Source organism: Alnus glutinosa, chromosome 2 (genome assembly GCF_958979055.1).
Source record: "Alnus glutinosa chromosome 2, dhAlnGlut1.1, whole genome shotgun sequence".
In the NCBI taxonomy this organism is placed as follows: Eukaryota; Viridiplantae; Streptophyta; class Magnoliopsida; order Fagales; family Betulaceae; genus Alnus; species Alnus glutinosa.
This window is the reverse complement of record NC_084887.1, coordinates 28,486,658-28,504,979: the sequence shown is the minus strand read 5'-3', so window position 1 is coordinate 28,504,979 and position 18,322 is coordinate 28,486,658. Positions and strand designations below refer to the sequence as shown.

At 35.5% G+C, this 18,322-nt stretch overlaps 1 protein-coding gene across 1 annotated transcript; it reads left to right on the top strand.

The window, feature by feature from the left end:
* Window positions 1-1,573: 1,573 nt before the first annotated feature.
* Window positions 1,574-2,065, top strand: LOC133859152 (small polypeptide DEVIL 3). The gene has a single exon (XM_062294473.1). It carries the CDS (start codon window positions 1,649-1,651, stop codon window positions 1,790-1,792), a length of 144 nt encoding a protein of 47 aa, XP_062150457.1. The 5' UTR covers window positions 1,574-1,648; the 3' UTR covers window positions 1,793-2,065.
* The last annotated feature ends 16,257 nt before the right edge of the window (window positions 2,066-18,322 follow it).

Sequence of the window (18,322 nt, the reverse complement as noted above, 5' to 3'; positions counted from 1 at the left end):
TTGCTACCAGATTGGGTGCATCCATCGACCTATGCAGCATCTAATTAGCTAGCGTCTACTCGTTTGACAATATTTTTTTTAGGTAATTTATTTTTTCAAGTTAAAAAGTAAAAATATTATTAAATAATTCAGAACATGAAATATTCAAAATTACTTTCATTTTTATTTCACATCTATCGGTCATAACAAAAAAGCACCGTCTAAAAACTTTTGTCAAACAAATCCGGCCATTTTCTTTGAGAACTTCAGTTCATTGTTAGTTTTGAGCCTTAACATGACTGGTAGCGGAAAATGAATTTGGTTTAGGTACTGTAAAAAAACTACAGCATGTGTGCTAGCTGTGGTTTTTCTCAATGATCCAGATTTAATTTTACTTTTTCTTACTTTCTTATGAAAAAATGGGAACTAAATCTAAATCATTAATAGGTTGTAGTTTTTTTTATATCACCTAAATTAAATCTGTGAAAAATGACACAATAATATAAGTTTTGTTTGTTAATAAGTTTTGAGTGTGTTATTTATTATTTATTTTGAGGATGGGGTGTAAATATTGAAGATGCTGCCAGGGCTGGCTCAACTATAAGGCGAGTTAGGCAGTTGCCTAAAGTCCCCAAATATAGGTTTGTTCAAAAAAAAAAAAAAGTTTAATCATAATCTGAAACGATTTTTTCCAATGGAATAAGGCCCCCAAAACAAGTTTATTTGAGAAAAAAAAAGAAAAAGAAAAAAAAAAGCCTAATCCTAAGCTGAAATGGTTTCTTCCCAATGGAATAAGGCCCTCAAAAATAGGTTTATTTGAAAAAAAAAAAAAAAAAAACTCAATCATAATCTGAAATAGTTTTGAAAAATTAAAAAACACATGATCTTTTCTTTGGAGACTATTTTCAATAGAGAAATAAATAGTTAGAAGCCCAAGAAGACAACAATTAATACCAACAGAAAAAAGTACATTTTCTCTCTTATTATGAAATCCAATTAAAATGATGTGGACTACAAGGAAGCCAATAAAGAGACTGGAACTCACGAAAAAAGACTTGTTGAAATACAAGTCATAACTCTACAAAAACAACTATTATTAAGAGTACGTGAGGTGCATGAAAAAATGTCTTCGTTTAAAATTCTCACCTTAAACCTCAAAATATATATCGCCGGCCCTTGATGTTGCTGCAAGGAGCAAAACAGTGGTAGGTGAATAATTGGAGGTAGCGCATGCAAATATGCAGTCAAATGACATGACAAGGAAACATGAGAGTTTCTTCTTACGAAATTACTCCTACAGTACTACTGTTCTTATGTTATAATTAATAACATGGTGGTATTGAAAAGTTTGGCAAGAGCCTGGGACCTGGGATGCCCTCATAAATGGCCGACCAATTATCTTAGTGGTTGATGCCCTCATAAATGTTGGTGCAGAGGATGAGGTGGCAAAAAAGATGAAGAGTTTTTGGGGCGTGGAATCCAAAATTTAATGTGCATTTTCCTTTCTTTGGAGCCTAGCTTGCACCACGTCCTCCTTTGCTCTATTTATATGAACCCCTTCTTACCTCTAAATATTATTCCAAACACACAGCAAGTGCCCTTCATTGCTCTTTCTCTCTCTCTCTCTCTCTCTCTCTCTGTCAAGGAGCTAGAAATTAAGGAAATAGATATGAAGATGATGAGCAGTGCAGCCATGAGAGACTCTAAGAGAAAGGTGTCATGCAGAAAGCTGGGAGGTTATCTACGAGAACAGAAAGGAAGGCTATACATTATCAGGAGATGTGTAGTCATGCTTCTCTGTTGGCATGACTAAAAAGCGATCGTATGTTGCGGCCGGCCGGCCACTGCAGCCAACTACTCTCTCTTTCTCTATCTCTATATCTCTTTTCCTGGTGATTTGCCAGATATGTGTCTTTCAATCGGAATGTAAATAGCACGGAGAGAAATGTTAATTAGGGACAATTTGTGCATGACGATGCTTAAGCTTGACATGTACATTAAAAACTTTCAATTTTAATTATGATTACAACTTTCTAGCATGGATATATAGAGTGTAAGTACCCAGTTATATGTGTTAGTATCATAATTAATTCATGTAATTCCATTACGTTACCTTAGTCTTCAAATTATACTTTCACCAAAACAAGTAAAGCATGCAGTAAACATTATAACCATAAACCAGGGCAATATTAATTAATTCTTTATTCTCTTGGTACAAATTCTAAATTTTGGGACTCTCCCCGGCCGTATTTACTATAATGAATTAATTCTTAACATTAACACATATAACTAGAGCGAGAAAAGGAATGGCTTCACAAGGCCACGTACATAAGGAGAAAAAAAACAGTAAAAAAAGATAATCAACTGCTGTCTTCTAGTTTTTGGGAAGCAAAATAACAAAAATATATGTAGTGTTGGCTTGGGTTGAGAGAGCTGAGAGAGATATTATATACTATATAGCAGTTAAATTGTCTAATATTTCAGCTGAAATAATGCAGGGTTAAGTAAAGTAGGTAGATATTTGGGGAAGAAAGAAATATATATATATATATATATATATATATGCACGAAGTTCTGCGTTTCTGAGAATTGTTTGTCTATTATCAAAAAAGAAAAGAAAAAGAATTGTTTGTCTTTTGTGAAGGCTCAATTTGTTGTGGTCTTATCAACTCACAGCTGTGAAATGCGTTTTTGAAAAGTATTGGTCCTCACATGTGGATTGTACGAGATGATTGGATAGATTTAATTCCATTTCAAAAAATATCTCTTTTCTCCAAGAAAAAACGTCGGAGTAGCTCAATTTTATTTATTTTTTTATCATACCGTTGGACTTGAGTTTTGAAAGGAAAAATAAACAAATAGTAATGCAACAATCAACATTTTTATTTATTTATTTCATAATGTTACATACAATTAATTCTTGTTAAAAAAAAAAATCAAATCGTTAGTTGTGAGTATCACACAATATTATAAAATAATTGTGAGATAAAAATATAATTTTTAATATTATTCGTAAAAAATGGATCACCGGATTTATATTGTTTTAAAAATTAGTTCTTAATTAGTTTCTTAAAAAAAAATTATTTCTAAGTTTTATTACTTTAAAAATTACTCCATTAATTAGTTTTTAATTTAAATTTCTAACAGTTTTTTTACTATGTCAAAGCATTTCCAACAAAATAAACAAATTCTTGATAATAGTCAAATTTAACTATTTTTAATTTTTTTTCTCTCATAAAATAGCCGAAATGTAATTTTTATTTTTCATTAGGTGCGACCTCCACTTCCACCACCTTATGGAGGAGGGGTGGAGGCTGGCTTCCTTCCCTCACTTTCAAGAAAATAAAAAAAATAAAAAAATTGTTTAAGCTGTTGATGAATTTTCTATTTGCACGTCAACTAGTCACCAAGTCACCCCTAACTACTTCATAAAGTGGACATGTCATATAGTTAAAAATTACAATTATATATCAAATAATAATATTTTTTTTTTAAAAAAAAAAAACACAGGAAAAATTATTAGAAATTAAAAAAAAAAAGAAAAAAAAGAAAAAAGAAAAAAGAGGGTTAGGGGCTAGCCCCCCCAACACACACTAGGAGGAGTGACCCTCGGACAAAAAAAATTCAAAATATTTATTTTTAACAAATTTAAAGACTAAAAAATAAAACCCTTTTTAACAAATACGTCATTTGTGGAGGTAGATGTTGGCCTTCACTCCACAAAGGACGTGGGTGAAGGTTGCGGCCTCCACCTAGCCTCCACCCCTCCATGGAGGAGAGGTGGTGGACGGCGTCCATCTTTAATTTGTTTTTTGGTTTTTTTTCTTTTTTTTTTCTTAAAGTTATTTTTATAAATTTATTATTATTCAAATTATAATTATGAAAAAAATATAAGATCAATTTTTGTGGTTGACCTAATTTATAAATCGCTCACTACAATATTAAAGTTAATTCAGAGGTCCCTAAGGTATGCCAAAAAAATAATTTAGTCCCTAGAGCTAAATTTTGTTAAAATATTTGACGAATTTCGTTAGGTGACACTTTAACGCCAATAAAATTACGACGTGCCACTCTTCATTTTTAAAAAAAATTAAATATATAAAACTAAAAAATTTAATTTTTTAAAAAATAAAAAAGCAAAGAGGTGGTTGCGCGCCACCTAGAGGTAGCGGGGGGTTGCTCACAATCCACCCCTAGAGTTGGGAGTGGCCTTCGGTTGGGGGTAGACTGCGAGCTACCCTCAGCCACCTCTAAGGGTGGCATGTGGCCATCCCATAAGTCGGTTGGGCAGTCACTTGGATATTTTCTTTTATTTTATATTTTTTACATGTGGAAACAAGAGACTAATTTTTTATTTTTTCTTTTCGAAATAATGAAACACACTTTTCAAAAAAATAATAGTAGCAAAAAAGTGAAAATGATCTCCTGTATTCTGATCAAGGTAGATTGCATGGGATCGAGGACTTGCACGAAATTTAGATAGACACTCAAGTGCTCAGATAAAAAAGAGAGAGATGATATTCAAGTGCATGTTGAAAGGGAGCTAGAAGCCTTCGAGTACTTGAAAAAAGAAGATAAAAAGACACTGAAGTAAATAAGAGTACTAGTGCTGAAAGGAAGGGATTAGGATCACTATTAAGTCCTCTTAAAATTGATATGACTCTTAAAATTATCATTAAATGTGTGACAAATCATAATTAAATTTTAAATTAATTATAATTTTAAAAATCACATCAATTTTGTACGGACTCAAAAAAATTATAAGTCTTTCTTTTAATATTACTCTTTAAGTATATGTTGAAACGGAGTTGCCAACGGATGTAAAAACATCTCAACAGCCAAGAGGAGATCACACTGATAATTAGGATGACAAACAAACATCAGAGTCTGATAAACCTAAGACCTGATTGTGATAATAATGTATAATATATAGCTTAATTAACTGATATATATGTACAACATCTCTTGGTAAGATTGTGACCATTATATACATTGTTCTCTTTCTCAGTGAGGCAAAAATTGTCTTTCCAAACTATTAAAAATCGATAATATCTTTCAAGGTCAAAAAGACAAAAATGGCCTTATAATTTTTTCAATAAAACAAAAATACCCTTTTAAATTTGAAAAAAGAAAATTATTATTATTATTATTTTTTTAAAAAAAACTAAATTTTTATTTAAAAAAAAAACGAATTTTTTTAAAACGAAAAATTCTTAATTTTTTTTTTTTTAAGATTTATTTATTTATTTTGTAGTTTGGGGAATGTGGCATCGTCCAAATTAAAAGTTTGGGAGAACATTGTCAATTGGGTGGTAATTTGACGAAGGTATGTGAACTTTACCTTAATTTTTTCTATGTACTTAGCCTGTTGCATTGAGCAAACTATTTGTTTTGTTTTTGTTTTTGTTTTTTTTTTTTCTTGATTGATGTTTGGCTTTGTTGGTTTCGATGAAAAATATTTTTATCAAAATCATTTTTCTGTAAAATGAGCATCTGACTCGTACATAAAATCAGCAATGATGATAAAAAAAAAGGGCATCGACTTCAGGCAACCTTCAGTGACGGCGACAGAGAATGAATTGCAAGAGAGAGTGCATGCAAGAAAAATAAATTCAAACTTGAAAAATTGTTTACGGCTTTAATAAAGGGAAACTATTTTATGAAAATTAAAGAAAATTATTTTGAACAACTGAAAATATTTTCTATTTGAACAAATTTTTTGTCGTACTAAATACCGAAAATTTTTTTTAAAAAAAAAAGTTTCCAAAAAATATTTTACATTATTCAGACTCTATCAACTTTTCTTTATGAATCAAATGATATCAAATTGGCAATTTATAATTTCCGTTATCTTATTTACTGTCTACATTTATTTACTTCAAAATTTTAGAAGCATTTCTACCATATGAAGTGATGATGATTATTTTTGGCATACATGACTACCATGATGAGGTTGGAAAACTGGTACCATTTACCAATCTCCTTTTGCACGCGCAACGCGTGTGTGGTTCTCAGCGATCAGTCAGAATCCAACGCTGGAACATGGACTCCTACAGTTTGCTTTGGTCCCACAAAAGAGTACTTGAAAGTTAGATGAAGAAAGCACCCCAAATCTAAGGGCTTGTTTGGCAACAGAATTAAAATTTTTTCATCCCCGGTTCGCTTATCTCAAAAATAATTAATTTTAAAATATTTTAACTTTAAATCACATTAATAATTTATTATTATTATTTAAATAAAAAAAATTCACTACAAAGTAGAATTTTTTTTATTTTTTTATATAAATTCTTTTTATTTTATATCACATCTATTATTTTTAACTCTTCGTACCAATTTTCCTTCCCTAGTCAAACAAGGTGTAAAATTCTCATTTACCCAATCACAGAGTGGCACGTCATGATTAAGAGACCCTACAGGGTCTGATTAGTCAAAATGGCAGCTTTATCATGCCCACGTGCACTTTCTAATCTTAAAGCCCCACTTCTGACTCACCCACTCACCATCACATCTGTCGGACTCTTTGTCCATCCAATGAGTTGTTGTTCCTACCATCATGTTCCCACCACGATCATGCACATTTATTTTCCCTTCTTTAATTTCCTTATGCCTATTATAATAAACCCCATCTTGAAATTTCCAGAAAAAAAAAAGAAAAAAGAGAAGCCAAAGAGATAAAAAAGAAGGGTAAAGCTATATACATATATATTTAGTTCACTTCTTTATAATTAGAGAAATGATCCTTACACTCATTTCTCACAACAACTCCACAACAAGCTGACGTGGCTGGTAATATTTTATTATTTTTTTACAAAAAGAAATGAAAAAAATAATAAAATATTACCAGCCACGTCAGCTTATTGTAGGATTGTTGTGAGAAATGAGTGTAGGGATCATTTCTCTTATAATTATGTATAATTTGATGACGTGGTGATAAAAATTTAATTTTTAATTTTATTATTATATCATTTAGTTGTATGACAATTAATCAATTAAAAAGTAGAAACAAAAGAAAAGAAAAGAAAAGATAGAAGCAAATTAAAGGGATTAGAGGGACACAAGTCGTTCACACTGGCCACATGTTAAGCACGCATGGATCGGAGTTGGGTCCATCTTGAAAGGTTTAGGCGTATTGATGGGCAGGGAGAATCTTGGAATGAATGCGGTGTCCACACTCCTAATGCTACCTTCTTCTCTACTTTTTTTTTTTTTTTTTTTTTTTTTTTTTTTTTTGAGCTAATTGTTACTGTTAGATCATCATATCAGATTGACAGATTATATGGTATTGTTCATTGAAATGCATGCGTTAAATTGTATAAGGAAAAAGTATACAAATTTTCTTCAAACTACAATTCAATTGTCAATGTCCTCTTTTAAACTATCAAAATATGTCAATGTCTCTCTCCTAAGATCAACAAAAAACAAAAATGACCCAAAAATGACCCTAATTTTTTTTTAATAAGATAAAAAATGTCTCTATAAATTCGAGAAAAAAAATTAATTAATTTTTTAAAAACCAAATTAAAAAAGTTAAAGAAAAAATGATTTTTTTAAAGAAAAATAAATAAAAAGAACAATTTTTTTTAAAAAAAAAATGAAAAAAATGAAAATTATATAAAAAAAAAATTAAAAAAACAAAAGATTAAAAAAAAAGAAGAAAAAACTGTTTTTTATTTTTTATTTTTTTGTTTAACTTTTTGTTATTTTAGATTTCTTTAATAATTTTTTTTTAGTTTTTTAATTTTAATAATTTTATGAAATGGTATTTTTGTCATTAGGGGGGACATTGACATTTTTCGGTAGTTTAGGGGAGGAGGTGAGAGATTGACACAATTGGTAGTTTGTGAGGACATTGACAATGAGGTGGTACATAGTTTGATGGGTTTGTGTGTACTTTTTTCATTGTATAATTACTTATAGAATTCAAAACTTTAATTTAATACCGTATTAAACTATCAATTATCTCAAAAATTTACATAAAATAATATTAAATTTATTAATTTAATTGCTATTCAAACAAATCTAGCTAGAAACAAATTTTCAGTCTAAAAAAGGTCTTAAACTCTTCGTATCTATTATATTATATCCTTATCGTAACCATCTTTTTTTCTTTTTTCTTTTTTTTTTTTTTTTTTTTTTTTTTTTTTTTTTTTTTTTTTTCCTTTTAACAGAAATCCTACTCTTTCATTGATAAATCAACATAAAGTGATCCAAAAACAACAGATCTAGGGATCATATTGTTCCCTAACAAGAATACTAGAAATGCTTTGTGGAGTTTCCTCCAGCCAAATACAATCTGTCATAATATTAGCAGCCTCTCTAGCCAAAGTATAAGCTGCAAAATTAAAAGCCCTATGAACGTGGACAAATCTAGCTGCTCTAAACCACCTCATCTGTTGTTGTATACTCTCCGTTAGATGGCCTGTTTTGGACAGATTAAGAGAAACCATATTGATATCTGCAACTACTTGGGCAGCGTCTCCTTCAAAGATAACCTCAAAGAAACCGGCTTCTTTACTAAATTCCAGTGCACAAAAAGCTGCCATAATCTCAGCTGTCTTCGGTTCCACCCTCAATTGCTGAGTAAAACTTCAAGCTCCCAAACACTTCCCCATATAGTCCTGGGCCACCACTCCCAATCCTAACCAGCCAGCTGATAGGTTCAGCGCAGCGTCCCAATTAACTTTGATGACTCTCGGTGGGGGAGGCTGCCATTTTTTTATCTTCTATAACTGGTGCCAGAGCCTTAACTTGGATGGGAGGCTCCTCCTTATTGTACTGTTTGAATTCCTCCAAGGCCTTGTGTTACACACCTGTACGTCTCAAGGATATTGTAGTAATTTTGTAATGAAAGATAGAGTGAATTTTGTGGATAATATGGAATTGTATTGAATATGGAATGAAAGATACAAAGCTGATCTGTTTCGAGGTAGATCGGGCCTCCTTCTATGATTAGCTACAAACTATCAAATTCTTCTTCAATGCCTTATTACAATTGAAACAGGCCTTTTATACTACAATAAGCCCAACAGACTACTGTTATTACAACTGAAAGTCCAACTGTCTAACTCTTATTAAGCAAAACCAACTCAACTGCTTATACTTGACACGTACTCCCCTTATCCTTCCAACTGGCCCGCACCAACTCTCAGCCTTCCACTCCAGAAACACGTGGCTTCACAACTTCCAGAACTTCTTTCCCAACGCTTCTTTCCCAACGTTCTACTAGGTTTGAATCCTTTCCCCTTCTATCCTTAGCAGCCTCCTTGATTGGTGACAATACTCCCCCCGATTCAAAACACCTTGCCCACAAGGTGTGGAAAATCGGCCTTTAAACGATGGAAGGGCTCCCACGTAGCTTCAGTAGCTGTCTGACCGTGCCAACGGATCAACAGGTCAACCACTGCCCGATTATGGTACTTCCGAGAATGCCGATCCAGAACCTCTTCCGGCTCAGGCCGAAACACTCCAAAACGATCAACCGGAGGCAGGGTAGGAATCGAAACAGCTGACACACCCAACTTTTCCTTCAACTGGGATACATGAAAAACCGGGTGAACCAAGGAACCCGTTGGAAGATCTAAACGGTAGGCTACTTTCCCGACTTTCTGCAAAATCTGAAAAGGGCCGTAAAACCGTGTCGAGATCTTCAAAGAACGACGAAAAGCAACCGACATCTGTCGATATGGCTGCAACCGCAGGTAAACCCATGTACCCACTTCAAAATTCCTATCCGTTCTCTTCAAGTCAGCATATTTTTTCATACGATTCTGGCTTAACTGCAAATTTTGTTTCAATATTCGCAGAAGCTCATCACGGGTTTTGAGCTGATCCTCCAGAACAGCTAGCTTAGTGGTACCCGGAATATAAGAAAGCAGGCGAGGAGGTAAGTAACCGTACATTGCTTGAAAAGGAGTGACTTTGCTTGAATGATGAAATGAAGTATTATAGCAATACTCAGCTAGAGGTAACCACTGAGTCCATTCACTGGGTTTATCATGCACCATACACCGTAAATAATTCTCCACACATTTATTCACGGCTTCAGACTGGCCATCTGACTGTGGATGGTAAGCAGTACTGAAAGCTAAAAAAACCCCTTGTATTCTGAACAACTCTGTCCAAAACTTACTAGTAAAAGCTGTATCTCTATCAGAAATAATAGAGTTAGGGAGTCCATGCAACTTAAAAACTTGCTGAACAAATAGCTGAGCTAAAGATGTAGCTGTATAAGGATGAGCTAGTGACAAAAAATGAGCATATTTAGTGAGTCTATCAACAATAACCCAGATCACTGAATGCCCTTTTGAAAGAGGAAGACCTTCAATAAAATCCATAGAAATACTGTACCATGGTCTCTCTGGTACTGGTAAAGGCTGTAACAACCCAGCAGGAGAAACATTCTCTGCTTTTACCCTCTGACATACATCACACTCCCTCACAAAAGCCCTTAAATCAACTTTCATACCCGGCCAAAAGAAATCTCTTCTAGCTCTATGAATTGTCTTATCATAACCAGCATGACCAGCAATAGGACTAGCATGTACATACTGCATAATAGATTTTCGAAATGGTTGACTGACATACAATCTCTGTTTATACAACAGTAAATCATTCTTGATAGAATATCTATTATCTGTTGAAGTACCATTCTGAACCTGTTGAAGCAATGTCAATAACTGGGAGTCTAGGGTATAGCTATTCTTCAAATCTGATAGCCAATCTAGAGTAGGATAAGAAATGACAGAGAGAGATACCTCCAAAAATTCATCCTCATCTCTGCGAGAAAGTGCATCAGCCACTTTGTTGTCCTGACCCTTCTTATACTCCACAATAAAATCATAGCCCAGAAGTTTAGATACCCATCTCTGCTGCATTGGAGTTCCAATTTTCTGTTCTAGAATGAACTTAAGACTTTGATGAGCTGTTTTTATTTTAAATGGATGACCCAAAAGATAAGGCCGCCATTTTTTCACAGCTGAAACTAGTGCCACCAATTCTTTCTCATAAGTCGACATAGAAAGAAATCGACCCTTCAGTCCTTGGCTGAAAAAAGCAATTGGTCTTTGACATTGCATAAGGACTGCACCAATGCCTTTACCCGAAGCATCACATTCTATGTCAAAGGGCAAATTAAAATCCGGTAAGGCCAATACAGGTGGATGAGTGACTGCTTGTTTCAGCTCCTCAAAAGCCCTTGTATGCTCCTCTGTCCACTTAAAGGCATTCTTCTTAAGTAAATTCGTTAAAACCGCAGCAATAGCTCCATATCCTCTGATAAACTTGCGATAGTAACCGGTTAAACCCAAAAAACCCCGTAGAGCTTTCAGAGTTTTAGGAATAGGCCACTCAACCATAGCCCGAAGTTTAGCACAGTCGGCTTTTACCCCTTCAGCAGAAATGATATGTCCTAAATAATCAATTTCAGGACAACCAAACCGACATTTACTTCTCTTAGGAAACAATTGGTGCTTCCGTAGAATATCCAAAGTAAGCTCCAAGTGCCACAGATGCTCCTGTTTATTCTTGCTATACACCAGTATATCGTCAAAAAATACCAAGATAAATTTCCGCAAATAAGGGCGAAAAATATCGTTCATCAAACTTTGGAATGTTGACGGGGCATTAGTCAGCCCAAATGGCATGACTAAGAACTCATAGTGACCCTCATGAGTTCTAAAAGCTGTTTTGGGCACATCCTCCGGTCGAACTCTGATTTGATGATACCCTGAACGTAAATCCAGTTTAGAAAAAATTCTAGAGCCATGTAGTTCGTCCAATAGTTCATCGATTACTGGAATCGGGAACTTATCCTTCACTGTCTCATTATTTAAAGCCCTGTAGTCCATACACATCCGCCAGGACCCATCCGCCTTCCGGACCAGCAAAACGGGAGAAGAAAAAGGGCTTTGACTCGGGACAATGACCCCTGAATCTAATAACTCCCGAACAATTTTTTCTATCTCCTCCTTTTGAAAATAAGGATAACGGTATGGACGAACACACACCGGTTTAGCATCATTTTTAAGAATGATAGCATGGTCATGAGACCGACTGGGTGGCAGTCCCTGAGGCTCAGCAAACACATCTTCAAACAATTTAAGTAAGTCTGTAAAATCTGTATCTTCCATAGGAATTACGGAAGTCTCTACATTCTCCAATAATTGCAGCAATAGCCCTTTATTACTCACAGTTTGTGAAATACTCAGGTCTGATTCTTCCCACAACCGAGCTGCTGCCAATCCTTGTAACAAACAATGCTGCTGTCCCAGTGTAAACTCCATAGTAAGATCCTTAAAATTCCACAAAATAGGACCTAAAGTCACCAACCATTGTATACCAAGGACTATATCACAGCCAGCCAATACAATAACATAAGAGTCAAAAGTGAAACTCTGTTCCTGCACAGTCACTTTAACTCCATCACATTTCCCCTCACTAACAATCACCTCACCATTAGCAACTTGAACCCGGACTACACTTGCCTTATTGACCAACAACTGCAATTTATGAATCAACGCAGCATCCATGAAATTATGAGTACTCCCACTATCAATGAGAATCACCACCTTTAGATTACCAAGATACCCACTTACTCGCATAGTTTTTGGATGAATAGATCCTGTAACAGCGTGTAATGAAATTTCTGGAACAATATCACCATCAGAAAATTCAATTAAATCTGACATCGGATCCACCGGTACTGATGCAGGGCTGTCAGCACAAAATTCATTTTCCCCAACCTCCACATATTCAAGCAAAAACAATTTAGGAGCCACACAACGGTGTCCCGGATTCCACTTAGAATCACAATTGTAGCACAAGCCTTTCTTCCTTCTTTCCTCCATTTGTAATGGGGAAATTTTCTGAATAGGCACCACAGCCTTTGGAATACTCCCACTATTCTGCCCAGAAGAAAAATTATTCTGAACAACATTACTACTATTACTTCTCTGAGAATTTGATCCACTGTAATTAGGATTAGCATTCCTAAAATTCCTCCGATTGGTCAAAACATTCTCTTCTTGCATTTTTGCCAAATTGAATGCTTCCAACAAGGTACTCGGATTGAACATCTTCACAGGAATCCGAATTTCATCTTTGAGCCCACTAAGAAAACAGCTCAATCTATTAAAATCAGAAATACCCTTCAATCGATTACTAATAGATTCAAACTTCCCTTTATAGTCTTCCACAGTAGAATACTGTCGAAGCCTCATCAAAGTCTCCATGGGATCGTCATATGAAGAAGGGCCAAAACGAGTTAATACAGCCCTAGTGAAACCCTCCCAAGAGTGAAATTGAAAAGAATCACAAATGTCTTGATACTAAATCAAAGCCCTCCCTTCCATATGAATAGCAATCAAACAGAAAAGTTGTCTATAAGAAGTATTATAAAACTCAACATATTGCTCAACCCTATATAACCAATCAGTTGGGTCATTCCCATCAAATCGAGGAAAATCAATACGGACTGACCTGGGAATTATATCACTGGAATCTTCCGCATTTTGCTCCATTCTTGCATGTACATTATCAAAATTGTGCAGCCTTGACCGGAATTCACCCGCAAACTGTCTTCTGGAATCTCCTCTCTGCTGCCAAGCCACATTGCCGAAGGGTTGCTGTGAAACTTCAGGACATTTCTTAAAAGAAAAATCAAGATTCTGATTTTCTTGACAACTGGTTCCTCCCTCCTGGTAATCCGAAAAATGCAATCTTCTTGCATCCCTGCAATCTTGCAACTGGTAACCCATATTTTCCTGTGGAACAACTGGGTTAATGTTTTGAACTGCTACTTTATCTTTCGCAGGTGCTGCTTCAATGAGAACTGGATTTTCCTTCTCCTTGCCAGCAGTCAACGGCACAGCTGGGATCAACTGTTTCAACTGATTTTGGATAATCTTGAACTCATTTTGAAAGTTGCACTGAATGTTCTTGAAGTCAGCCGTAATAGTTTCAAACTTCTTATTATTCTCAGCATCACACTGTTTCCTGATTTCTTCATTTCTGTCTACTGTTTTCTTCAATGCAGCCAAAGTTTCGGCCATTTGGTTCATTCGAGTACCATCTGCCATACTTGCTTCTCCAAGAAAGAATGCTCTGATACCAAATTTGTTACACACCTGTACGTCTCAAGGATATTGTAGTAATTTTGTAATGAAAGATAGAGTGAATTTTGTGGATAATATGGAATTGTATTGAATATGGAATGAAAGATACAAAGCTGATCTGTTTCGAGGTAGATCGGGCCTCCTTCTATGATTAGCTACAAACTATCAAATTCTTCTTCAATGCCTTATTACAATTGAAACGGGCCTTTTATACTACAATAAGCCCAACAGACTACTGTTATTACAACTGAAAGTCCAACTGTCTAACTCTTATTAAGCAAAACCAACTCAACTGCTTATACTTGACACGTACTCCCCTTATCCTTCCAACTGGCCCGCACCAACTCTCAGCCTTCCACTCCAGAAACACGTGGCTTCACAACTTCCAGAACTTCTTTCCCAATGCTTCTTTCCCAACGTTCTACTAGGTTTGAATCCTTTCCCCTTCTATCCTTAGCAGCCTCCTTGATTGGTGACACCTTGACCCCTTCTCTGTATACGGAATTAGCTAGGATCAGCAAAAAATCCTTCAAAATCAAAGAATTCCTTCTAAGCCAAATCTTCCTTGTAGCCATTAGTACTAGAACTTCTCTATTGAATCGGTGACTACAGTATTCAAACAAGTGCATAAATTTGCAGACTTCCCAAGCAAACTTTTGGAAGAGTGAAGAATCTCCTCCCCATACATCTCTTGTTGCTGGGCATTTCCATAAGACATGGCAAGTTGTTTCATCCTCCACCAAGCAAACATGGCATTTTCCATCATCCGTTACTCTTTTTTTACAAAGATTTGCCCTTGTTGGAAGCAAATCATTACAAGCTTGCCATGAAAACATTTTAACTACATGTGGAACATCCAGCGCCCAGATTGTTCTCCACATTCCATTTTCTTTCATTCCACCTGAACTTTGACCCCCAATGTTGTCCAGTAATTGCTTCCCAAGGTGATATGCACTTCGCACAGTAAAAACCCCATTGGTAGTACCCCTCCAAATCAACTTATCCATAGGTAAAATAGGGCTTAAAGGAATATTGAGTATTGCTTGTGATTCTTCTTTAGTAAAGATGGATGATATTAAGAATCTATTGCAACCATGCGACTCTGAATCAATCAATTCTGCCACCTTTGCGTTTGCATCCATGATTCTTTGAGGGGATTGTACTGAAAATGTAGATGGTGTAGGCAACTATTTTAAGTCCCCAAATCTTGATAGATCGCCCATCTCTTACCCGCCATATGAGCCCTCGCTTAAGAAGTTCTTTAGAATTAAGGAGACTTCTCCACGCAAAGGATCGGAAGGCCAAGCTCCAAGCGGGGCCTCCAAGAAATCTGTAGTAGGAAAGTATTTAGCTTGTAGAATTTGTGCAGCAGTGGAATTTGATTGTTGAATAATCCCCCATCCCTGCTTAACTAGGAGAGCTTTGTTAAAAAGGAGAAGATCTCGAAAACCCAACTCTCCAATAGACTTTGCTTGCCCTATTTTCTCCCAACTCATCCAATGAATTTTGGATTTTTTTTCCATGTGACTCCACCAAAACTACTGCATCATTTTATTAATATCACTGCAAAGAGAAATAGGCAATTGAAACACTCCCATACAGTATGTAGGGATTGCCTGCACCACTGCCTTTAATAGTACTTCTTTACTGGCTTGCGAGAGAAATTTAACCTTCAAGTTACTGAGCTGATTCCACACCATCTCATTTGATAAGCGTCGAATGTTGCACATTCAAGTCCCATAACTTATATATATTAATTTCTTAGCATTGTTATTTGTTTGATTTTTGTGTTGTTTTAAAGTTTTCAGGTTTTAAATAAAGATGCAATTAATTCCACTAATTTTGGGCTTAAAGCACACTTTGAGAAGACCGAGAAGATATGTTTAAGCTTAACCAATCATAATAGAAGGCTTACATGATGTGGTTATGTTTAATCAAATCAAGTGAATGATTAAATCGAAATTTCTTCACTAAGAGTCAAAATCGGATTGGGTTCAAATTTGGATTCTGCATATGTCTCAGTGTTTTGATCATAAATTTTGTCTCAAATATCGTATTGCAATAAAATTGGTGGTGTTGGAAAGATAATAAAAAATGAAACAAATATGTCAGAAATAGATTTTCTCTAATTCTGACGTTTACTATGCCAAAATCGCCCAGCAATAAACAAACGAATTTGGAATCCTTTTCCTACTTGGACAAGAAGACTCAAGAGACAATTTTTTTTTAGAATTCCAAGAGCTTCTAGGCCTCTCCTAGTCTCTATAAAAAGAACCCTAAGCTTCAAAAGAAGGTGTGCTTGTGCTTGTGCTTAGTTTTAGACAGTAAATTATTCTTGGAAGCTTGACAAGTTGAAGAGAAAAAGAACATGTAAGGAGGTCATCCTAGCACCACAATGAGCGGCTAAATTCCTAATAGAGAGTTGATGTAGCCCTTTCCAAGTAACAATGGTTTAATTGTATTTTAATTTGAGATTTTCTATATGCATGATGGTTGTATAACTGTGAGAATTTATCTCAATGTTTATATTCAATCATTATGAATTTTTTATCTTGTCTTAAAAAATCTTTTATATTGATTGAACCCAATCCTTCATATTTTCTATGATTATGTGAATGATTTATACAACTGTTTTAATTGATATATGATCAAGAGAGTTAGATAGGTCATACCTAAGGAAGACGGATTGTACTACACCCTAGTTTAGTATAATTTAGGTAGACAGTTCGTACCAACCAAAGATGAGTTATACTATTCCATTGATTGTGTATATCCTATTAAAGACGTAGCTAATCTATACCTAGGGAAAACGGATCGTACTGCATCTTAGTGGTTAGGTGGACGGTCCGTGCCAACCGAAGATGGATTATACTTATTCTTTAGAGGTAATTTATTGACTACTCGAGTAAGACGAGCCCTATATCATGCATAGTATGAATTTTTCTTATTAATTTATGATTGACCATTGTTATGCGGTGAGTGGTGAAATCAATTCTTTATTCTTTATCTCATCCTTACTCTCTTTAAGTTTATGTCTTTTACTTTTATGCATTTATTTTTAGAAAACCAAAATAAAAAATCTTTTCTTTAGTTATTTTTAATTTTCATAAACTTGATAGCAATACCCCTGCAGTCATTGAGGTTCGACACCCTCTCTATAGCCTTATCTTATAAGGATTCGTTCTATTGCGAGTGGTTATTTATTATTAATATATTTTGGTAAACAAAATGTTTATTTTGGCCTCATTCTGTGTTTGGATAAAATCACTTATGTGTAAAGATGCTGTAAACAGGGATTCCACTTGTCAAAGCATTTTCAGAAGACTCTACACTGCGAAAAAGATAGAAGATTTCAGTTTCCCTGTCAGCCGTCCGGACGACGTGTCATCCCGTTCGGACGCCCTTCTGTCCACTGTTCCATCCGTCGGGACGATGTATCTTTTCCGTCTGGACCCTACATTGTATCGAGAAGCTTCTGTTCCAACTTTCACCCGTCCGAACGCATATCAGTACTCGAACAGTCTCAAATTCTTTCCAAGTTCCAATAAAGGGAAGATTAATCAACCGTCCGGACAATGTGGTATCCCGTCCGGACGCGCGTCTCCTTAAGGCAAGAATCGCAATTCTAATGTCACCGTTCGGACTTCAGTCAGCCTTGGTCCAGACGCGCACTCATCAGTTAAGGAAATTACCGATTCGACTTCAACCGTTCGGACGTCTGCCTCTCATGGTCCGGCGCATAGTAGATATGGAAATTGCGTGTTGAAGAATTACCGTCTGGACGTTCATCCCCCTTGGTCCAGACGCACGAAGCCTTATATGGAAATTACTTGCAGCGGACGTGCGACCGTCCGGACGTCAGTGTCTCACCGTCTGGACGCAGGTCTTAAACAGGAAAGATTTTCAGCGAAATTTTCAAAAAATCCTGTCGTACAGTTGTCCGTCCGAACGGCTCAAGAGCATTATCCGGACGGCATCCGTACATATTACTGCAGTCGCCCATTCTGCACCTCAGCCTATAAATAGAGGCCCCTAGGCATTGAGAACTGCAAGAATTCGGTATTGAATTCAACAAGAGCTCAGAGAAGTTCAAGATCCCTCTGAAGCCGTTTCAAGTGTGCTGCGCTACAACTGAAGTCTATCTCAGAGGTCGGCTCTAAGGTAAGTAATTCCATTGAAGACCCCTTCAGGTAGGAGACCTGGTTGGGAAGCGTTCGTATTGGGTTACACGT

Coding starts and splice junctions, on each gene's coding strand:
- LOC133859152 (XM_062294473.1), top strand. CDS start 1,649: ATGAAGATGATGAGCAGTGCAGCCATGAGAGACTCTAAGAGAAAGGTG.